Here is a 25115-nt window from a genome sequence, read left to right on the forward strand (position 1 = left end):
AACACTAAACTAATTGATACCTCAATTTATCTTATATTTTCTTACACATGATTTTTCTTTTTTAATTATTCCTTGCACATTTCTCCCCCAAACTTTTTCTTTCTCTTCTGTCCTCCTTCCCCTTGCTTCTGAAGGGAATGAATAAAGGGAAAAGTAACACAAGGGAAAGAGAGGAAATATCCATATGATTCTGCTGAACAATACCATTCAGTACTTTTGAAAGTATTATTCTGTTAGAAAATGGTTTGAAATCTAAATCACTAAAGCAGGTTTACTTTCCATCAAAGTAAAATCAAAATAGCAAGTGGCAAATCTATCCTACTATTTAAAAAATGAAAGGCAATTACACCTTTGATTTGTAGATTCGATAAGCTTTTTGATTTCTCTTTACTGATCTATGTTAATCTTTATTTTAAAGGTACAAGTTTTAGTAAAAAAATCCATTATTTCTCTATATGTAGAAGCACTGTTAGCTAAACTTTGAATTATCAGATGGACTATAGTTTGTAAAAGCCTTTGGTCTGCAGCAATGCAATATTTTTGATTCAAGATTCTCTTCAAGGATGCATCTTTCTAGGCATTATCGCTGTCTTAATTTGCAGTTCTGAGAAAAATTACAGAGATGTGGGCAATTGAAACTAAGGATGTGCTGGTCTTTATACAAAAGGTGAAGAGACCTAAGACCAGCAGCTTTTGACTGTTTGGAAGAAGCTAAATGCATATTTAGCCTGCAGGAAAGGTGAAGCACAAAACGTGAGTTCTTTGGTACTGGATAGCAGTATGCTAGTTCTAAAGGTAGTCAGTAACAGTATTGAGAGAGCATAATTTATACTTTCTCTTCCATTTAAAAGGGCATCTGTTTTCATATATCCCTCTGTCTGCAAGACTTAAAGCCTCAAAATGCTTCTAACTAAGCAGGTTTCAATCATATGATGTTCCTGCCATTCTCCTGCCATACTTACGTGAGTGAGTGCATACACTCACCATATGCTTTGTTTGGGTTATGCAGGAGACAGACTGGATAAAATCCTATATCTGTGAGGATACCAGTATGTTTGAACAACTCTGTTGTGTATTTGATACCTACTTATTCCAGACCTAAGGATAAGAGAAACCTCAATCTGCTGTATTTACAGTACAAAACCAGCAAAAGAGCTGTAGAAAGAATATTGAAATAAGCTAAGCTAAAAGACACTGAAACCCTGACAATGCATCATTACAGAAAACAGGAGATGCCATATCCAATCACTGTCAAAATACAGTTTTCTTAATTTCATTCTTTTTAGGACAAACACTGAAATGTGCTTCTGAGTCCCATGGCAAAGAAAAAATAAATAAATGTCATATAATAATTTCCAGGAGTCTATGTGGAGCTGGTATGTTAAAGATCATAGTTTTTGTTGAAAACTGAATAATAAGCAGATGTAATAAGTTGCATATCCTGTTTACTGAAAACAAATCAAAGCTGCTTCTGTACAGTATTGCATACCATAGGATAGGACTGAAATGTGTGATAACACAACGTCTTTACAAAAATGGAAATTCTATATGGGCGTTACAAGCTAAATAAGCACGTATAAACATAAGTTTTGTGGTACTTAACACATTTCAACCATATATGCTACTTTGTCTGAATGTGTCGTGGCACATTTAGGTAAACTCAGAATACACTGTTGGTAAGAACTGTGATTTAGTAAAATAGAATCTGTATAATTATATGTATTGTTGTAGACATATAATTGTATTTTGTATGTATTCTCTCTCATTACAACACAAGTTTAAAACAGGTCAAGTGTATCCAAGAATAAATTGAAAATGTATTATTTTCTACTGGTTGTCACCCGGAACTGAGATAGATTTAATGCAATTTTATTCAGAACTTTAAATTTCAGGCAGACTTAGATAAATTCTGCAGTTACGCTTTTTGTTAAACTTATTGTAAATAATGAATAAACTGTAGGGACAAGCTACAGAGTATTCTCTACACAAAAAAACCCAAACTTTTACACTTCAGAGAAAAAAAAAGTGCAGCAATAGTTATTATGCCATTGTATTTAGTTCTTTTTCTTTTCTTTCCTTTCCCTGCTTTATGTTTAGATAAATGAAATATTTTTCATTAAGTTGTTTACTTTGTGCTGTTGCTTTTTACAGTGAATGAGAGTTAAGTGCCTGGTTAGTCTTCACCTTTGATATTAATGATTCTTTTTATGAGCAAGAATCATTTAGATGACTAACGTAACATTTACACTCAATTTTAATACTGGTTTTGTATATATGGTATTATTCACTGTAAGAGCAATTTTGAAGGCTGACATTTTACAGTTTACAAGAGCAAGGATTTTTTTTCTCGGTTTATTTTCTGTTTTGAAAGCTCCAATGTTTCCTCTCAGCTGCTCATTACAGGAATCCGGAAGCTACGTGTTTTGTTTTTTTTTTTTTTTTTTTTTTAAATAAACCAACAAAACATCAAAACCAAAACCACAAAACCTACCAGTCTGGAAGAGAACTGTTATTTATAATTAGTGTGAAATTGGAAAAGAGCAGTAAGAATAACAAACGTGAACAGACTTATAGCACTGCAGTCCCCTGTAGCAAAATGCAAAGGGTTATGCAACTGCCCTTTAGGAGTCATACAAAAGGTATCTTGGAGATGTTGTAATCCTTTTTCAGGCTATGAAAGTTGATGATATTAATTTATTTTAAAAGAACATTTTAAGTTCTTTTATTCTTTTTCCACCATAAAGCCTATCATTTGTGCTTACTGTAATGCAGAGAGATGATATTATGCATTCTTTATTGATATAATTGCTAAAGATATGTTGGTATCTCTACCCATTAAAATATAATACTGAACTCTGCTTCATGTTGCATAAGCCACCCAAGATTGTGATACAGCACTCGATACATTCACCTCATACTGAGAAAGGATGAAAAATAACAGAATATCAAAACCCATATGAGAGAAGGTTCAATTTACTGGAAGAGATTAAATGGAATTTTATGATTCAGATGGATAAAACCTTATATTACATATTGCATAAATTGATACTCAGTTTATGAAATATATTTTGAAATCATATATTGAGTACCTCAAATCAACAATCAATCATTTGGCAACAATTACTTTTTCATCTAAAACATTAGTGGCTCTATTTTGACATGCTGGTGTCTTTTGGTTTTGATTTGTACCTTATCAAGAGGAGCCAAACCTGACATAAGAAATGAGTACAGAAATTGCATAAAGATATAGTAAAATCAATTATTTCCTTCTTTCCTTTCTCTGTTGTTTTTCATATTTCTAAATTAGACCAATGAATCTTATCACATAAATTCCAAAACAACCACCCCCAATTCTGCCTAATGTAACTCAATGGAATTTTATTAGACGGATGCTTCAGAGACTTGTAAATAAAAAGTGTTCTAACACCTGCTCCAGGCTTTTGAGAAGCAATTGAGCCAAAATAGAAATCAGGCAAGCCTGAGTTTCTCTGCACTGAAAAACAAGCCCAAAGTTACCATCAGAGAATTTCAAAACTTACTGCTGGGAGAGCATCCTTCTCTGAGGAGCTGTTGATCATAATTAACATGCAGAAAGATAATTACAATGTTTTAGAAATGTTTCTTCCAGAAAGCATTTTAACATAACCAGGCAGCCTCAGAAACACACATAAGCATAACCTCCATGGTAATTCAAACACTCAATTTGTTCCACTGGTTAACCACAACAGAAAGAAATGAATCCACCGGATCCTTCTCAGACTAGCTTTCCTTGTAAATTATGCACATTTTTAGGAAGACATAACAAGTTTAACAAAAAATCTATAGTGCACAGAACTAAGCAGTGGGAAATAGTTTAAGAGCAAGGTCAAGTTTTTAATTTATTAGATTTTAAACACACCCAGGTAAGATAATATTAATTCTGAAATCCAGAACACTGCACAAGACTATCTTTTACACAGAATAATAAAGTTGTCTCTCCTACTAAGACCATGGAAAATGAGTGGGAAAGTCTAAGGGTTAAAAATACAATAATAATTAGAAAACAGCTAGTCTGGTTCAAAACTCATAGTTCCAATACTTCTATGTATTTATTTATATGCATTACAGTGATTAATTTTGAAAGCCTAAGTTAGTTAGTAACCAACGCTCCATTTTGTCACTATGTGATAATATGAAATGCAGGTCAGTCCCAGGAATGAGCTGTTACTCCTAGTGCTAACAGGGCAGAAGGCAGAGAAGACTTGTTAATTGATTTATTGATTCTGCAGGAAAAATCTAGGTTATTACTGTAAGGCAGCAGAAATCAGACACTGATACATTTTCCTAATTGCTTCTGCTTGGAAAACCAACTGAAATAGTTGTTCTTGGATTCCCAAGGCAGTTTTATTGATGTATAGGCTGAAGCATATAAACAGATGTTGCAGGTGGACGTTCCCTGAAGACAGCCACAGCTGACTGTCAGTCAGGAGTACCAGGAAACAGCAGACAGAACTGGGCACAGTATGGAAAATGAGAGTACAAAATAATGCTAGATTACTTTCAAACACCTGCGATTAACTCAGTGGTTACCCTAAGAACAGGATATTTAAGGTCACTGTAATAAGCTGGAAAAGAACTCAGAGAGGGATCAGCAAATTAGTTTGAGGAAATGCCCTCCCTCCTTCCCACTGACCAGAATGGTGTAGGTATGGCACAGGAGGGCTAAGGGTAGGTGGGGTCAAGCATGGTGTCTTACAGGGGCAGTGGGAGCTATAGCCCTGCTACACTCAGTTTTCACTGTTCATATACTTTTTCCCACAAATAAAAGAGTAACTGATTCAGTGCTGGAAGTGCAGGATTTTGCCTTACTCCTGCCACAGTGATGAAATACTCCGTTATACATGTAAAAACAAAAATTAAAAAAAAATTAATGGGCAGAGCTATATAATCTTATAATTACATGAAAAGCATTTGTAAATATTCCAGTTGGCTTAATTTTAAATGTGTACACACAGAAACGTATTGGCCAGCCACTGTTTTTACTTAGTAACATGGATTAAGGTGGACTTTAAAAATAATTACATATTGAAATCTTACTTAAATATTTTAAATTTTGTCCTTTCATTAGCCTAAAATAGTTTACTACTGAAATTCCAACCAGAAACTTACATGCACTCTCAACAGACAGCAAAAGTGAGTGATAAAATTGGAGTGATTTGCCCTGTGGTTCCTCTAGGGAATGTTTGATTTTAAAATCTATAGATTGAATAGGCATATGCTAACTAGCCTCTGGTAAATAACAAACAAACCAAAGCCATTCTTTCTCATTATGTCTAGATAAGACATATTCAATGTTCAACAATTTGGTTCAATTTGTAGTACTGTGTAATTCAGAGTTAATGTGCCTAGTAAGTAAAATTGCCCAAGCACATACTGCAAAGCTCAGGTACCCTCTCTGAATAAACAGCTTACAAGCATTATGAATCTGTATCTGCAGAATCTTTACTAGATTTCTTTTTACAAATAGGCTGGTACAAAATCCAGTGATATCAGGGAGCACCTACTCTGCTCTAGGGCAGGAGCTCCATATACAACCAATGGTGGCACACACAATAAACAGTAACTATTAAAAACTAACTCTCTATTTGACCTGTTTTAGCTTATTCATACTGGCCAATGAGGGCAATAAAAGACAATGTTTTGATTACTGTAACTCCTATTTTTAGATAAAGACTCACTACTTTTTTATTTTATTGAAGTTTTTATTGTGTGCAAGATCCAGCACTGCACAAAACTCAAAGCTTGCCTTTGATATGCAGTTTACATCACCTAGAAGCTTCCAATCTTGTTTTCAGGTGCGGTATTTGTGGCATGCAATACTAACCTGAAAAGTTGTTCGCTTTTCTATGCATACACATATATATAACCTCCTGTTTTACAAAAGAAGCATTTTGAATCAGACATCAACCTGGAATCTGGATTTCCAATCAAATCTCTTTGAGCATTTGAAAAGCTTCACTGGCAGGTAGCTTCACATAGAAAAATTTATCCAAAAGAATAAATGATGCTACGCCTCAGACAAAGATTAAGTGCGTGCCTAAACACCTTGCTTTTTAACTTACTACCTGAAAAGGCGAAAGTACTCCTTTCTAATAAGCATCTACACTCATTTCTGCAGAATTTACTTAAAAATATATGCTAATCACTGCCATGTTTCTCATGTCAGTGAATATATTTATGATTTGTCACTGTGTAGCCCATGCAACTGACTTGGAAAAAGCAGAAAAAGTAATACCAAAGCAACATAGATTTACAGGAATTGTAACTTAGTCTTGCATTTAAAACTCTTAGTGAAAATAAAACATACAACTCACTGTGATCAAGCATATAAGTATATATTTATATCCTTTTTAAAAACAGGCAACAAGTCAGGAAGGGATTCAGCCATATCCTACAAAAGGCTGGACATATTCCACACCTTTTTTCCTGCATTTGTTTTTCCGTCTTAAAGAGCAGAACACAACTGATAACTACAACACAATATAACATAACATCTCTTTAATTAAAAAAACACAGTTGGGTTTATTTTTGGCTATGAGAAGAAAACAGTTTTACAGGTGTACCCCACAGACAATAATATTATGGGGAAGGGCCTTAAGGATACTGTGCTTGCACTGAATACAAAATATTTAATCTTTAGATACAAACATAATACATAGCAGAGGTTTAGGCTGGGTTTCAAACAATTATTGAGTTTTTATCTTTTACCTCCTGTATATCCTGGCTTTTTGGCATAGATTTCAGCCACATCTGAACCAAAAATGCAGGAAAAAAAAAAGTGGTTAAAACTAAAGAACTCCAGTATAAATCACATTTTGCTTTTTCCTAAAGTTTCCCTTCTGTTTCCTAGAAACTAAAAAGTATCTAGATATAAAGTTCCGGCTCTGGTGAATCATAAATCCCTGCAAAAGGAATTCAGAATTCAATCCAAAATGATGACACATTCATAGCTCTACGCATTAAAGTTGTTATTATTTGGGTAGGCAGGGGGCAAAAATCAAGCAGTAATTCTATCTTAAGCCAAAGTGCTAACGTATCATTAAGCAGGTGTGGAAAGCAGGTGAATAAAGTGCAACTGTCATTTATTGCTTGTTATTATACATACTACAGTAATGCCTAATTGTATATTTATACTTTAAGATGGACTATACCTGGTAACCATCATGTTAGGCAGCAAAACATCAAATCTGATGTGTATAAAGATAACATCAGAATATACATATGTGGTTAAATGGAATAAAATACTGTGTTACGTTTGACAAACTTTGTTTTCTTTAAATTCTATAGAAAGGAAATGCATTTCACACACCTTTGAAATGTTGCTTGATCGACTTGTGGAACGCCCTGGGGATTTGTCATTCTGGAAAACAAAATTAAAAGATGAAGAAAGTTATGTCACTCAAATTCTTCCTATGGAGATTTATTCTTTTTGAGATTGTTGAGTGCGCACAGTTTCTCTTCCTCTATTTTTCTTCAGTATGTCTACTGACTGGACAATGGAAGACAGCTCAACAAATAAACCATGACAAGATTCATGCTAATTACACCAGTAAATGTTGAAAAAAGTTCTGTAAAATGCTAGCACTTAATTGCTGATGGTTTATTTTGCAGGGTTTTTTAACAACATTTTGAGTGAAAGATTAATGTATCATCACGGCTTCCCATGAAGCCTGGGGATTCTTGTATGAAGAGGAATGTTTCATGACAAATAATAAAACCCACCTAGTTACGCTGGACACAACCCTGATAAGAAAGTTGAATTCCTCCTTTCAGGAAAGTTAAAATGGAACTAGATGAATTCCTGGCCAGGCATGTTCTGAGAACAACAAACTGTAACCAGTCATAGATGTAGTTCAATTTAACACCTACCCCCACATCCCCTCTCTCTCATGCAAAACCATACAAACCAACACCACAGGCTGAAATCCTACGTAAACAAAGTATATGTTGAACAGCTACATTTCTGTAGCAGATTTTTTTTTTTTTTTGGTAAACCAAAATAGGAAGTAAAGCAGTTGTTCAATAATTTGTTCACTATTTATACTTCTCCAGGTACAGATTCAGCTTCATTTACACTGGAAGGGTAAAAGATATTTCAGAAACAGCACTCATACCTTTGGTAAACACACACATCTTAATGAGGTCATGGAAATGTTTTTCTCAACACTGAGAATATAGATTCAAACGCTCAGGTGAAATAGTCTTATAAACAAGATTGATTTTTACCTAGGAGGGATTGAACTAGATACCTTTTGTGCAAGTTTGTTAGTCAAGTTACTTGAGGGAACAGAGGGCAAACCCCAAAGCAGACCTCCTACTTGTGCAGCTGAATTTGCAGTGCATGCATACAAGTCTTCAATAGACTTTCAACTTGACTATGACCCACCCCTCCTCATCCTTCATTTAAATGACTACAGAAAAATACAGAAGCTAAAATTTCCTGCTCCATTACTGTGCATATCTAGTCTAGAAATTAGTATTTCCTCAATAATTTGTAGCACATGACAGTTTTGCAATGGCAAAAGTGAGAGAAAAAACAAAATGTCAGCAAACATTTAGGAAAAAACCAGCTGTTTTTATCTCTAAAAAGCTGTTTTAATCTCAATCCCAGTAAGCACACCCATATGAGCTACTTGTTGTTCCACACACTATTGTATCTCTCTTCCTTCAGACTTTAGGTAGTTTATTTTTTTGTTCCATCCCTAAGCACCATCATTTTTTTGCACTGAAAATATTAACATACTGAACTATCTCTCTTTTTTCTTTGCCTTCACTAGCACTAAGACACACAACAGATTCTTGTCCTCAAAAAAACAGCATTGCTGAACTCCCTGACCATATAATCACTCGCTTTTTGATTCTACCATACTGGGTAATTCTCAGGACTTAACCACCTTTAGGTGTCAGTTTTTTCTTTTTTTTTAGGAAGAATTAAAAAACCACAAAAATAATTCTTCAAATTATACATTTATTACATCATGTCATTGAGTTTGGCCCCTCATTGAACAGAGAAGTGAACCCAATGATTCCTTCTCACCTGAAGTATTCTATGCTTCAAATATTACTTCTGTGATATATTAACCACTGTAGCTTTGTCTAGACAACATTAAATATATAAAGTTTCAAATGTCTTCATCTATATCTACAGAAAATACACTTTGGATATACTGGGCCAGCATTAAAAGCTGCTCTGCTTTGACCTCAAAATAATAGAAGTTATGGACCCATGAAATTAATTCCCCCTTCTGTGGTTAGAAATTATGAACAGGGATCATATCTGAGAAATTCCCTGCTAAAACCATGCAATCTTTATGCTCCATCACTTGGACTAAAGAAATGTTTTGTATTTTCTGACAGTGTAGTGAACTCTGGAACTGTAACTGACTTTCTTTTAACAATCTGCCATTTGAGATTAATTTTCAAAATCTGTTTCCTGACTACAGCTCTCTAGGCTTTTTACATGATCCATTCTTGACTATGGCACGTATCTCCTTCACTTTAGTTACCACAAGCTCCTGACTTTCTGACTCCCAGCACCCACACTCTGCAAAGTACTAGCTCATACACTGAAAGGTCTACATTGACCTGGCTGGCTCTACAGCTTTTGGAAAAATAAATAAATAAATTTAATCATTATTTCCAAGTTCAGGTATTTTGTAGTGATTTATTCTAAAGAGCATATAAATAAACCACAAAATGTTGCCTTAAATAACCATACATGAATTGAAGCTAGAATTCTCCATTCGAGTTCACATTGAACTCGCATGACTGTTCATACAAAGAAAGAACAGAATAGAAAAGTTAGTGCAAAATCTCTTATGAATGTGTCTTTAAAGAATGCCCGTGTGCTTCTGTTTTAATGGTTTATGTTTACAAAATATTCACATCATTAAGAACAATTGATTTCTTTTCTTACTGTAAGTGAAGAGGAGCTATATTGAAGAACGTTTTTTCCTACAAGCTTGCTAAACACTAAAAAGAAATGTATGTTTAAACATCTATACATATTTTTGTGCATTAGGTAAATGCCTTAGCACGGCCTTCCAATCAGACTATTTCAAATAAAACAGATTTGCACCATTTAGAATTAACAGTTCTCAGAAGGAATTATTTAATGTCTACAATGTCTTGGTTCTTGATTTCCCTGAGTTTTCTGAATTTACACATACAGAGTTCTGGCCCTTTAGCTAATATGCAGAGATCTCTCTTGCTAAAATTCTCAAGCTCTTTTCCCCTCCAGTCAACAAAATAACAGAACAACTGCTTCCAAGACTTCTCCTGGCTATGATAGATACGTGCTTCTCAGATTGTATGCAGTATTATGCAGTCCAGACTGAAATGCCTCTCCTTATTCACAGACATCTCGTATAACCAACTTGTCATCTCTCCTATCTTGTGTTCCATCATGCAAACGCTTATCAGGTATCTCTTCAAAACTCTGATAGCACACAGTTCCTGTAACTATTCCACTGGAATATCAAGAAAAGTCAGTCTGTGTTGGTAAATTTCCTGAGAATTCAGTTTCACCAAGGTCATTTGCAAGAATATAATTGAAGATGTCATTCAGCCTTCAATATGAATTCTGGGAGGAAGACAAAAGAGAAATAATGCCATGAAATTTCAGATTAGGATACATTAATGAAACTGCTTTGGGAAGAATGTTACATGTACCTGTCCAACCACATCTTACCAAGAAAACAACTGTGTAACATAACAGGTAGTAATAAGAAATTCATAAATACTGCAGTGAACTGTTCAGTCTCTCATTCTTAAGAGGAAACTGGTAGATCAGCTGCTTGCTTTCTGACTTGCACTAAATATTTATTCACACGGTTAATGATTTTAATTCTTCTTGGTTAGCATAGTGCCTTTTAAACAAACTAATCCATTTGTCTGGTTTCTTTCCTTTAGCTGTCCCTTGCTTTTCTCTGGCTCTGAGCATCACTTGGGCTGACCCAGCAGCTTGCTAGCGTATTGCACTCCATCTCTCTGAAGAGACCATGGTAGCATCAAGAACTAATCACAGTACCTTGACTCACAAGAGCATCTTAAGCAACAACTTGTCACACACGTACATTCTACCCGCTCCCCACCACCAAAAAAAACCCCAACAAAACTTGCACAAAATAGTTCACCTCTGCTTTCTTTCTGTGAGCTCTAACCTTTGCATTCCAGCGGTACGTCTTGCTTCACACATATGCACACAGTCCTCAACCTTAGGATTCCATAAATGATTGGATAAACAGATTTTCCTCTAGAAGTCATATAGCAATATATCACAAAAATAAATGTCTCCTAAATATAAGCACAACACAAGCCAAACAAATGTGGTTTTGCCTGCCTAAAGTCCCTTTCCATCTAGTACCCTGTCACAGCATTAACACAGGGGTCTCCTTTCAGCATCTTTTCACTTCTGGACTTTAAATAGGAGCAGAAATTGCTTTCACTTTACATCTTGAGATATCAGATATGTAGATGATCTCAACTAGCAACATCAGTCACTGGAAATCTAAAGAGCAGGAGTCAACATCATTAAAATTGATGTGTGGACTCGGTATACTTATTTCAATACCTTAACATCAAAATGAAAAGACAAAAGCACAAAACTGGCAACATTTGCTTTAACTGATAATTATGGGTGTTGGAATTTTAGTTTAAGTAATACATAAACACACCGTGTTTACTGGGCATCAGGTGCAGGTTTTACTATGGAACCTAGAATGTTTTCAATACCAAAGAACAGCTGGGTTCAAAGTGCCCACTCACAGAAGAAAAGTCCACTGGGAAAATTAAAGACTGTGATGCGGAAGCAATCCTTAATTAAAATAATGACAAAATATAAACAAAAACAACTATTAATAAAAATTATATAAAATACAGACAATATATATATAGCATAATACGAGAAAGAAGCTCATAATGAATTGTCAGGCACCTTGTATTACTTATGGAAATATTTTCTGTGCTGTTACAGATTTTATTTATTTTTTCATACGCCCAAATATTCAACAGTTGGCTGTATAATGCCTCTTACAAATAAATCATACTTCTAAATCACCTAATATAAAATTACTGGCAGGTAAGTCTCCCTCCTTTATAAACAAGTAACTTGCCATTTGAATAATTTTAACTTACTTCACTAATAAGTTCAGCATTCATGTCAAATCACCCACAAGGTCAGTAGGCAAAAAGCCTCTGGACAAGATAAATCTAAACAGACTTTTTCTCTGTTGTAAAGTACAGCTGTGCAAACCCAGGTGGTTACGACAAACAAAGCTTCTGAGGATGCTGAAGCATTTCAAACATGCCATTCTGATTGTCATCTGCGGAAACAGACTGCACATAATCAAGTGTGACATAAAGAAGTTAGTATTATTAGCCTAAAAGTCACATATTTTCCCTATTTATGTTTGGGTAGAAGAATACATGTCAATAATCAAAGAACTTTCCTATTAGTGGGCTGCTAGATATCCTTACATAAGAATAACACACAGGTACTTGTCATATGCCCTGTTACTTATTTTGCAATTAAGACACATTTGTGGCCAAATTCACAGCACATGAGACCATAAAAATTGGACACTGTTTCACTGCAATAAAGTTTGGAGCAAAATATTTTAGGAAGTTATTTTCTTCTTCACCATTTTTTATTGTGAACAGAAATCTACAATACCTCCAGCTGCCTGGCACAGACATATCACTGTATTACTTACAGCTGCTTCTTATCTCTAGTGGGCTAGGTTCCTTTCCTTTCGTATCTCATACTAGCTCACTCCCATCACTCTCCATGGACTCAGTGTAGCTGCTTTTATTTTTTTAGCACAAGCTGCTAATAAGCATGATAAATATAATATTATCCATCATCCTTTGGAGTAGAAAATACTAATTACAATCCATCACAGGCCAAGATGAATCAATAGTACGCTTGCTGTTACAATATAAGGGTTTCACAGTGATGCTTCTACCTGCAATTACATGGACAACTTCCATGTTACAACATAAATTAGTAAACAAACAATATTTGTCACATATCTCCCTTTGAACATGACATAAGTAGCTATCCAGAAGCTTTTATTGGTATAAATGTCTAATACTAATGAGAATGAGGCATGTCCTGAAACCAGGACAGGCTATGATGGGGTTAATTTTCTTCATAGTAGCTAGTATGTGCTGTGTTTTGGAGTTTTGCTGGACACAGAGTTGATATCACAGGGATGTTCTAGCTATTGCTGAGCAGTGTTTATGCACAGTCAAGGCTCTTTGTAGTTCTCACCCCATCCCACCAGTGAAAAGGCTGAAGGTACACAAGAAGTTGGGAGGGGACACAGCCAGGACAGCTGACTCCAACTTACCATGCAGATATTCTATATCGTATGGTGTCATGCACAGCATATACAGGTTAAAGGAACAAAACTCAAAATAAAAAAGGCTGGGATTTCACAAGATCAACATGTAAGGGTGACCAATAGTCCTACAACAAAGGAGCCATATGCAGCAGTCAAAGGGTCTTGCTCATTAGCACCTCCTGCTTTCTAGTAGCAAAGTGAACTTGCTCCTACTGCAATTAAGATAACCGGGAACTGAGAGTTGGAAGCGGCTCTTATTTCCTTCAGCACCAGTAGACCAAGAGGAGCCATTTGATTCAGTTCAGAGGCTAAAGATCACATCCTTTCCCTCACTGAATTCAAGGCAAGAAAATAACTTGAACAAATCTTAGACAGCTCTAAGAACCATCTTCCACATTTTCCTGCTGCAGGTTATGTAATTCTTCATCCAAGTCAGCAAAATGTTATGTCTGAAGCACCAATTTACTAAAATACCACAGAGAATTGAAGGGATTCATAGAAACAAAGATGAATAAGAAGTACCAGGATTTTGTAGTCTTCACTATAAAGCATCATATTTTTGATAAATCTCTACACTGACCTCTATTAGGTGCTAAAATACACGTTTCTCAGGATAAACAGGCAATAAGCAATATACTGTGTGTGGCAACAGCCTGGTGCCAGTGAATCTTTCTACCTTTTTGATCTAGGGCAATACTGATTGCACCTACTGGCAGAAAGGTTCACAGAACTCTTCAAAAACAAACCCGTGTTATATCACCCAGCTCATTTCCAAATAATACTATTAATCAGAATCCATATGGACACCAGTATCCTAACCAGTTTCTAGGTTAACATACTTTAACAACATATAATTTCACATGAATGGTTTCATTATTTAAGTAGATGTGAAATTTCATATACTCCTAGTTTCACCACTGAATTATTCAGCTGACTGACAATATCAGGATTATTATTTTTAAACTAACCAAGTTTCATTTACCCTTTTTTCTTGCTTTCATCTTAAGAAAAGTAACAAACTTTTAATCCAAGGTTGTTCTCTATGACTAGGTATTCTAAATCATTTAGTATGCAAAAATACACATCTAAAATAGTATCTGTCCTTGTTGACTCAGGAACTGCTTGGTGTAACCAAGCATCAAACATAACACTGTGTGAATAATCTGCTGTAATTAGCTGCCTTTGCTCTTCAGTTTATACCTTGGGGGAAAAAGAAAAAAAGGATGCCAAAATGATAGTTTCTTGTAGTACTTTTCTAACAAGATACAAGTGATGCCTGTCTTTATCCAAAGCTGACTACACAGTTAAAAATTAAAAGCTGCAAAAATAGATAATGGACAAGTGAAACTTGACATTACCTTCTTATTAAAAAGTCACTGGGAAAAACATAGGAAGACTATAATTTAAAAATCAACTCATACATTAGTCTGTATCCTAATGACATACCTTAGCTTGACTGAGACACATGGAATATTATTTGCAAATGGAATTATAAAAAAAAAAAAGCAAAGAAGGATAATACTAATTACAACTGAAGAAAATATTACAAAATAAATAAAACCAGAAAAAGACAAATACAAAGGAAAACAGACGGAATGAAAAATAAACATGGGAAAACATTTTCCGCATTCTGTCAAAATATAGAACCATATAAAAAGTAAAATTTTCCTTCAGGCATATAGGCATTTAAAAGAAATAACTCTTTAGAGTCAAAAAGGTAACCTACAGGGAGAAAGATTAATTGCATAAATTCACTCTTGTTAGTTTTTCACCAGAGAACTGCTCTCATATTGGTACTCAATACGTGGCTCTGACTTCTCTGACACAGTGTCTATAGAAGATTTACTTGTCATGTTTAAAAACAAATTTTGGGCTACAAACATCTTACTAATGCTTTTATTTTCCACTGCTATTTGCCAAGATACTTCTCTTCAGCAAAAATACAGAGGTTTTTATTATTACTGTATCAATGTCTAAGCACAACCTGCTTAATTTCTACCATCTTGCTACATTAATCACAGCACTTTAGATATAACAGGTAGCAATATAATTTGTGATAGATTCCCACATGTCAAAAGCACCTTCTGCTACTTGGTAATTATAAACAACCTGCATGATTGCACTAACACTTGATTTACATTCGTTACTGGAGACATGCTATGGGGATTTTGTGTTTGGGTGTTGTTGATAAAGATACCTTACCTGGGAAAACTGCAAATGTTATTTTTATACCTTTTTTTTGGTGTTACTCAGGTATAGAAAATGAAGATAAGGACCAGTTTTATTCCCCCCCCCCCCCAAAATACAAATGCAGCAAACATTCTACAGGCTTTACTTTGTCAATCTGTTTTGCTAATGAACAACTGTCAATTCAGCTTTGTCTTATTACTTCTACATAGGTGTGACATGTATCACTGTGCATCTCTTGGTTTCAAATATGAAATAAACCGACTATTTAATTATCACCTATTTTCACAGTGCTACCCTCCTTAAATGGGTTTGACACACACAGCAAGAAAGTGAAATAGTCCTTCCCACTATGACATCAAATTATCATTTTGTGTCTCTTCTGTGATGAACAGAAATGCAACACAATAAATTTCACTGCAGCACTCACACCAAATTGTTCTGTCACTTACACATTGCTATCATTTACAGATAATGTATTTATGCATTTCCATCCTCAATCAATGAAGATATGTTTTTCCATTGTCTTGTACAGCATGATAGAACTTAAGTACACTAGCCACTATATTTATCTTCCAAAGCTCCCAATGTATCACAAAACTTTGCTTTTCTGTAAGACAGACTTGTTTTTTTCATCACCATGCTGAGCTCCAATCAATGTTTGCTCAGTTATGAGCCTGAATTTTTCTCTAATGAGTGAATATTTTTCTCTAATACTTTTTTTCTGAATGCTTTTCTCTAATATTTTCTGATTATTTTTCCCAAAGAGTGACAACCTTTCTCGTATTTCAGAATGTTTCCCCAAACACCTGGTCTCTGCAATGATCCTCTCTTGTAAGAACACTCTTGGTGGTCCACATATGAGTTTCAGCAAGCAGTTGTAAGAAGTGATGAATAGGAATTATTCTACAAGAAAGTGGACATGGTCTGTGGACCATGTCATCCAAGTTTTAATCAGATATACATTCAGTTTTCTCTGTTAAGTATGACTTTATGCAGGTTTTTTTGTTGGTTTTTTTTTTTTTTAATTGAAAAGACAAACTAACTTGTTTCAGAAGCTGGAATTCACAGGTCATTTTGTTGTCTGCCATTTATTGTGACCTGCTGGATTCCAGTCAATTAGTACCAGAGATGAAAGACTCTGTGTGGCCAAGTATTTGTCTAACAGCCAAATGTTTATCAAAGGACAAAAGATTATTTAAATACACAAAGTCTAGGTGCCTCAATTACAACAGAGCCATAAAACTTTACTTGAATATATGCTGTATATTCAAATATCACTAATTTTATATCTTTTATGTGGAGTTCTATGTCTTCAGTGTCTCCTTAACTCAAACTCCTCTGAGTAAAATGGACAATGAAAGGAAATATCTTTTTCCCCCGTCCTCTAAAGGACATCTAAACAATTAAATCTTTTAAAGTACAGGTGCCACCTTTCACTGGCCAATTTTTTTCATTATTGAGCCTAAACCCACTGATCTCCAATTGTAACAAGAATAGGAGCAAAACTATACATAAGTAAGTACTTGACCAGAAGTCCTAAGTGCTAAGTAATAATGCTAAGAAAAAAATAAACAGAACCGAACAAAGAACAACACTGTCTGACTATGCATCTGGTTCTTAATATCCAGCAAACCTGTATCTTGAGAATCAACATGTGCATAACAGATGTAAGCAGAATAGTAGAGGTCACAGAGAATACTGATATTAGATAAGAGTAGGATTAAGAGAATTTATGTTGAACCCTTGCTATTGCCAGACGCAGATGAAAAATTAGAGATGTTACCACCCAAACAATTTAATTCTGTAACATGTACCTGTACCTGCAAGCCCAGATTCAAAGGCCCATAATTCTTAGTGTTACAGGCTTATCATGACCCTTACAATCACAAGCTGAAAATAGCTAACGTAAGCACAGCGCATGAAGGAATTTTATGCCAGTTGATTCCACGATGCACATAGATTCCACAGATACATTCATGAGCATCTTTCCTAACTATTCTGGAAATCCCAAAATTCATTCTAATGGTAGATTAACAGAGATTAACAAATAATTAAACAGATTGGGTCTTATTGTTTAATTTAATTATGCACCTATTAGTTTAATCATTATGTAGTTTGTCATTTTCAAAATAAATTTGAACATTACAACTCCATCTTTAAACACTACACCTACACATCTTTTAAACTCCTCCAGGCATGGTGACTCCACCACTTCCCTGTGCAGCCTGTTGCAATGCTTGACAGCTCTTAGGTGAAGAATTTTTTCCTAATGTCCAGTCAAAACCTCCCCTGGCACAACTTGAAGCCATTTCCTCTTGTCCTATTGCTTGTTACTTGGGACAAGAGACCAACACCCACCTCATTCCATCCTTCTTTTCAGGTAGTTGTAGAGAGCGAGAGTCTCCCTGAGTCTTCTCCAGACTAAACACCCCAAGTTCCCCCAACCACTCCTCATAACAATTGTTCTCCAGACCCTTCACCAGCTTTGTTGCCTTCCTCTGGATCCACTTCAGCACCTCAATATCTTTCTTGTAGTGAGGGGCCCAGAACTGAGCACAGTATTCAAGGTGTGGCCTCACCAGTGCCAAGCACAGGTGGATGATCACTGCCCTGGTCCTGCTGGCCGCACTACTGCTGATACAGGCCAGGATGCTGTTGGCCTGCTCGGCCACCTGGGCACAAGCTGGCTCATGTTCAGCTGCCTGTCAGCCAACACCCACAGGCCCTTTTCCACCAGGCAGCCCTCCAGACACTCTTCCCCAAGCCTGTAGAGTTGCATGGAGCTATTGTGGCTCAAGTGCAGGACCCAACACTGAGGTACTGAGCCTTTTCATAAATTAATAGTAGTATATTACTGCACAAACATAAAAAAGTGTCATTTGCTCCAATTCTTTGAAGAGCTCACATGACAAAGTCTAGATCCTTTTTTCAGTTACATCTGGAATATTTTAAGGCAGCAGGGTTCAGGATCCAGAACACCATTTGTTTTTCTCCGCTTTCTGAAATACTCAGTATGTTCATTAGAAGATGGATGCTGTAGAAATCACAGTTAAATTGGGCTTATCACAAGCCCACCTATTGTAATAAACTAATTTATTCTGTCAGGGAATTAAGGGAAGCTATTATACAAACACTTTTTTGTTTACTCTTTGTAGCTACCCTAATATCTCATTGAAAAGATAATTCTTGATTATATCTTCTACTTCAGATAATTCAAGTAAAAAGAAGTGTGGAACACAGCATACACTTATTTCTTAGCAGACTTGACAGCAAATCATACATATTCATAACAGAAGCCTTCTACAGGTCTTTTATTCCCAGACAAACACAACCTACATATTCCATCTCAAAGATGTGTTGAGAGATGGACTTGTACAGCACACCATTTACTGATTACTCCTTCAGTACTACAGACTTTGTATTATAACAGAAATCTCTTGAATGGAAAGAGGAACACCAGATGGGAAAGGAGCAGGAAGTCTGGGGATATAAGTGGGAGACTGCCCTGGGGAAGAGAAAATGCCACCCTAGCTTAGGCGAGGGAAAGTTTTACTGTGCAGAGCATAATTTCTGATTCCAGATGTGACCAATAAATTAACAGAAAAATAAAACCAAAATACAACAAGTGGCTCTGCCACAATATCTGGTTAGCTATGATGCAAAGACATGGTAGGCAGTTGTTAAATTCCTACTAGTCAGACCTTCATGACTAATAAAAAAAGTCCCTGCATAATTTGGACGGACAATAATTCAAAGTTTCTGAGAGTGGCTATAAATAACTACTTAGCAGATTATAGAATACACTATTCTGTTAATTACTGCAAAGAATTTAGACTGTGCTGGAAGTAACATCCTGACACTAATTGACTAATATTTGCACACAATATTCTGTGCATTTACGTGTATCTGTCTTCAAAGGCTCTTGCTGTTAAAAACACCACTGAAATTATCCAGTCTCTTGTTCATGAAGCATTTTAATTAGTGTCTCAGCAGTTAATACCTTATGCTTTGCACTTTTTTCCATTACTCCATTCTTTTCTATTATTTTCAGTGCTTTCTCACCAAGGAATCCTGTTTTGCTTAGTCACAACACACAAATGTGAAATAACATTATACAGAAATCACTATTGTCATTTCTAAAAAGGATACCACACTTTCCCTCATTTCACTAAAGCAGGTCACCAGTGTGGTAAATGCTCTAGATTTTTTTGTCTTCAGTGCACTTCCAGATTTCCAGTAGTCCCTGTTGGAAAGGATAACAAGTACAAAAATAGTATTTTAAGAAAATAAACAATATTCTGCCACTTGTATCTGAAGCGGATATTTAACTGGTGACTAACACAGTGTTGAGTGGAACTAGGTCCACTGAAGATCTGACTCATTCATCTCAGGCAGTGGTCCACGCTTTGCAATATGATGCTCATAGAATGTCTTCAGCAACATGTTATCTTTCATATTTTTGGGAACCAGGACTCCCAACACTGACAAACATTGTCTTATACAGCTACAAAAATGCAGACGGTATTCAGGTAATTCTCTTTTAGATCTAAAAAACCATCTTTAGCTCAAACTGAATTTTTTCCTTCATACAGAAACAGTACTCTTGCCAATTATTGCTGTAAACAAGCAAAACAGGGCTTTCACAATCTGGGAGGGGACTTTCAGTGTCCTTTCCAGCTAAACTGTGTGTGCACTGATTTTTAAAGGAGAATCATATAAAAAACTGTTGCTATTGGGGAGTATATTTTCATTTTTTTTGTTGATAGTAAAATTTCTCCATCTAATCACAGTGTGAGGTTGTCCTGGTTTCAGGCTATATTCAGAAGTTCTGTCAGTTCATCCTTATCTTCCCTGCTCAGTTTGTCTCTAATGTGGATGAGTAAGCTGAGTTATATGTTGTTGTGCTTGTCTGGGTCACAGTTCAGTGGTTTTAGCACATCTATTTTCTTTGAATGCAAAAGGTTAATTTCATTCTAGTGTAGATTACATCTGAATACTGACCTTTGCAACTGGAAAAACAGATAGAATGGTAGTTTAATTAACCTCCCAAACGGATACATATTTGAAACATACTCAAGAAACCATATGTTTTAAATTCTTCTGGGAGCCACATAAGAATGGTGGATCACTGATATGTGGAAACACTTGAATTGTCCAGAATGAGACAAAACGAGAAATTTTCTGTATTAACTAGGATAGGCTGAGAGAATTTGGACGGCTGAGAATGTTCATGGGGACTGTAGCTGTGACTGTCTTTTGCATACACAGATAAAGTAGCTCTTTATATATAGAGATGCGTGTGAGAGAGAAGTCATGTACATGCCCTGGCTCTCCCTCATACAGTAGACATATTATATCCCTGTAGCCACTCTCTTGCTATGATTTTTTCTCATGGCACAACTGGCCTCTGCAATTAACTGGAATAAAGAAGTAGCACAGCTGGATTTTCTTCCATTCTCAGGTCTGTGTATGAGCTGCTCAGTAAGAAACTCCACAATATTAAGGAGAAAGGAAGTGAGATTGGCCTGTAATTGCAGAAACATCAGGGGACACTTCCAGTTAAAAAAAACTTACAAAAGCCTTGCTGTCAGTCCCTCAGTTCTCTTTCTGCAAAAAACACCACCAGGGGCCCTGAATCACCTATGAGACCTGAAAGATGCAAGGAAGAAATCCTCATCCTGTCTCTGAGATGGTCTATCAGTAGCAAGAATCTATTCTTCCACTTTAAGCATGAAAAGAAATGATACTTTTACACCACTTCAAATCACTTCTGCATTGCACTCCTGCTCTTTAAGTGCCACAGTGGATGCAGCTTTGAGTTCATATTTATATTAACTTTTCATTTCAGTTTTATAGTGCACTTCTCGAAGGGCTAAAATTGGTACATGTTCTTTTGTGGTACTAAGAAAACATGACATGAAACAGGAGCAGAGAATTAAAAGCTGTATGTCTTTTACAAGTACTTACCAGAATTTGAGAGCAGATGTTGGGATATCTTAGGTTCCCTTCTAATCTCTGTAGTTTATTTAGCTGTTTAATATAGCCCAGCATCTGTTAAGGTGCTCCCTTTACCAGCAGTGAGACAGGCATCAGAGTTGTGCGCTGATCTCCATGGCAACAAGCTTGTATATTTGGCAACTAAATAAACCTGCTAAATTAAGGGTATTTTCCTTTCTTCTCTTACTCTCAGGCACTTTAAAAAGCATAAAAAGAAAAAAAAAAATATAATAAACAGCTCATGATATTTTCCATGGTGAAAATGACACAAATCAGAACCACCATGAAAAGGCAGTGTTTTTCAGAGTTACTTATTTCAATGAATTAATTATGACAAAAATCGTACTGTCAAATGAACAGCAGCTGGTGAATTGCTAGTGTATTAAGTATGCATTTGCAATGTATTGTAAACTCCCAGCTCTAACGTAACAACCACTGTATAGAAAATCTGAGACACAGTATATTGCATATTCAGGGTAGCCAGAAGAAGAAAACAAACCACACACACACACACAAAGGGAACAAACCAACCAACAGAATGAAACACTTTCCTCTCAAAGGCTCTTTACCATTGTGAATTCATCCTGGCTACCATGAAAAATTATTTTCTTATTTGACACTGGCCATCTATCGTCTTTCCCTCTATTATGGATCTAAGTTTCCTGTGAGACAGTTTATCAATTGAGCTAACCAAGGCAAGCAAAAATTCACTTTTGGTACCTTTGGTACCAACAATGATGGAATAATTGTTGAGCAATGGGTGACCTACCCAGGTCTGACCATGCTTCTGCAGCACTTAATATTCTGTTTAGCACTAACAACTCAAATTCAGCTACAGCAAGTTTTAACATCCTAGGCTGTACGTATATTATTCAAAACTGCAGAAAAATTAATAGCAATATTAATCCTTATGAAAATAACTCATCGATTCCTCTTCGGAGCTCAAACTCTTCTGCATTTTGGCTCATAAAGTAGTTAGACAACACATTTTTTCTTGACTTAATATCTATATATTGTTCCAGACTTCAAAATTTTAAACTCCTGGATAGATTTTCAGAGCGAATTCAGTACTCTTTAGTGTTAAAAAAAAAAAAAAAAAAAAAAAAAAGAACGTACAGCTGTGAAGGAATCCTACAGAAAGCTGAAATTGCATCCATGCGATGAAAATATGAATAAATATACCCTCTGGGTGATTATATGTAAAGTATATGAGCCAAAAAAACTAAACCAACCCAAAAAAACCCTATAAGCAAGAATTTGCCAAAGGCATAAACATTCACAATAATCCTCTTCTTCCCCAAACACATAAAGAGTGAGAAATCTGCTGGAAAATTTGTATGGTCAATAGCTGGAATAGCCTCTGCACAAAAAAAGAACAAACTACCATACTGAAAGAAGGACAACTGAGTTGAAATATAAGATTGTAAAAAGGGGTGGAAAAACAGGGAACTATTTTCCAATCTATCAATATGAGAACATGAAATCAAACTAGGTGGCAATAGATTTAGAATGAAGTAAATAACTACCATAAGTGGTAAGAAAATACGTAGATATATTCCACTTATATAAGTGGAAAATATGCATATATATTCCACTTATATAATTGGAAAATAAAATACCATAAATGGCTAATGTTTAATAAGCACATCAGAAATTTTTGAAAGCTTATAGAGGATCAAAAGGCAAACAAATATACTTGCAAAAGAAAAGTTTGTTCAAGGGGAACACATGAAAAATTACTTCTTGGCCAGAAATTCCTTGAACTACAATTTACTGGATGCCAAGCGAATACTCTTTAAGTCACACTAACAGCTCACGTCTTATCCTTCCAATAGCATTCACAATTAGCCATTGTCTGAGACAGCATATCAGCCTACATGGGCTTTTAAAGTTTGTCTTCATTTGGACCTTCTTACCTTAATAGACATAAACTGGATAGTTATAAGACTGAAACTTGCCATTTCAATTACCAATATAGGGATAAGGTAGAACATTTCACACAATTCAATAAAACTGTTGTACAATATTATGATGACAGCATTTCACTAATTCAGTCCTGGAAGATATCTTCACTCATGTAAAGCAACTTATTTAGCTCCCACTAATTTAAATAATGGCTCCTGGAAAATCAACAGCTCTGAAAACTATAAGGAGATCTTTTTTATAGTAAATGCAAAAATCTACAGTATAACAATCCTTTTATGAATTCAGACTGTCTGGAGGTAAGATGAAATCATATGTGATCTGAATCCTAGACTGTTAATTCACCTGCATTTGGAAAAATCCTGGCGAGTAAAGAGAGTTTGTGTACACAAGAAATAAAAATTAAAAGGACTTGAGATTTAGACCTTTGTCTATAGCTTTGTCCACATTTTTTCCTCACAGAATAAGTTCAGAGTAAATGAAACAGTAAGTCCCTACCTGTGCTGAATAATATTTTGAAAAATTACCATTCATAACAAAATTAAATTCAGTGATTTACACTAGCTTTGCAAAAACACATAACAGAACTTGAATTATCTTTGATCATATTTTTTAGCATCATTAGACAGCTATTTTGCTCCTAATGGGAAATGCAGATTTAGTAGGGCTAGTTCATCTTCTGCCATTTATATTAGCCTTCCGTTTATTCCAAACATGGCTTCCAGAAGTTTATTTTCTTCCTTTTAAACCATTAAGCATATTGCTACACAAGATACTTCAAGTCTGACAGTACGATCCCACGACTTAGCACTTGATAGCAAGATCTGTCTCAATTACCAGTTACCAGAAGAGACTGCACAGTAAACCATGAAAATTTGATAAACTATAAATAAGTCAAAGGGTCTCATAAAAAAACATATCTTAGGCATAAATAGGAGATGAGATAAATACCACCTGCATTTTTATAGCTGTATAGGACAGTGTTTGCCAGTGTTGAGAGGCCTGGTTTCCAAAAATATGAAAGATAACATGTTGCTGAGGACATTCTATGGGCGTCATATTGCAAAGCATGGACTGCTACCTGAGATGAATGAGTCAGACCCTCAGCGGACCTAGTTCCAGTCGACACTGTGTTAGTCACCAGTTAAATACCTGCTTCAGATACAAGCAGCAGAATATTATTTTCTTAAAATAGTATAACTGTATTTAATGTATTTTCCAACAAGGACTGGAAACCTGGAAGTGCAGTCCGTACATAACATCACACTTGTTCTTCTATAAACCAAATTATATACTGTTAAGTCAACTTGCCCCCTCTGGAATTCTAAATTTTTATGTCCTTTCCAGCTGAATATCATCTTTACATTGTTACTTAGATCATAGCAGAAAATACCACATTATGAGAAAGTGTCATGCGACTGCTATAGCTGAACCCAGGGGAGAAAGTCAGAATACTCCTAAACCAGCTTACTGTATTATACCATTCAGTATGTATATAGTGTTCTGTATTATTGAAGTAACGTACATTTATCTCTGATTGAGCTGAATGCTATTTCCAATTTTGTTACTTTGCGGGGGGAGGGGGTTGCTTTTTTGTGGGGGTTTTTTTTTTTTTTTCAG

At 35.5% G+C, this 25115-nt stretch overlaps 1 protein-coding gene across 3 annotated transcripts in view; it reads right to left on the reverse strand.

The window, feature by feature from the left end:
- Window positions 1–25115, reverse strand: part of MARCHF1 (membrane associated ring-CH-type finger 1) — a 235325-nt gene that overhangs the window by 52285 nt on the left and 157925 nt on the right. For all 3 annotated transcript variants that reach the window (XM_065693901.1, XM_065693878.1, XM_065693887.1), the window contains exon 4: window positions 7349–7399. In XM_065693901.1, the coding sequence (XP_065549973.1) occupies window positions 7349–7399 (51 nt within the window). The remainder of the gene's footprint in view (window positions 1–7348; window positions 7400–25115) is intronic.

The sequence above is a fragment of the Lathamus discolor genome, chromosome 1 (assembly GCF_037157495.1).
Source record: "Lathamus discolor isolate bLatDis1 chromosome 1, bLatDis1.hap1, whole genome shotgun sequence".
Lineage (NCBI taxonomy): Eukaryota > Metazoa > Chordata > Aves > Psittaciformes > Psittacidae > Lathamus > Lathamus discolor.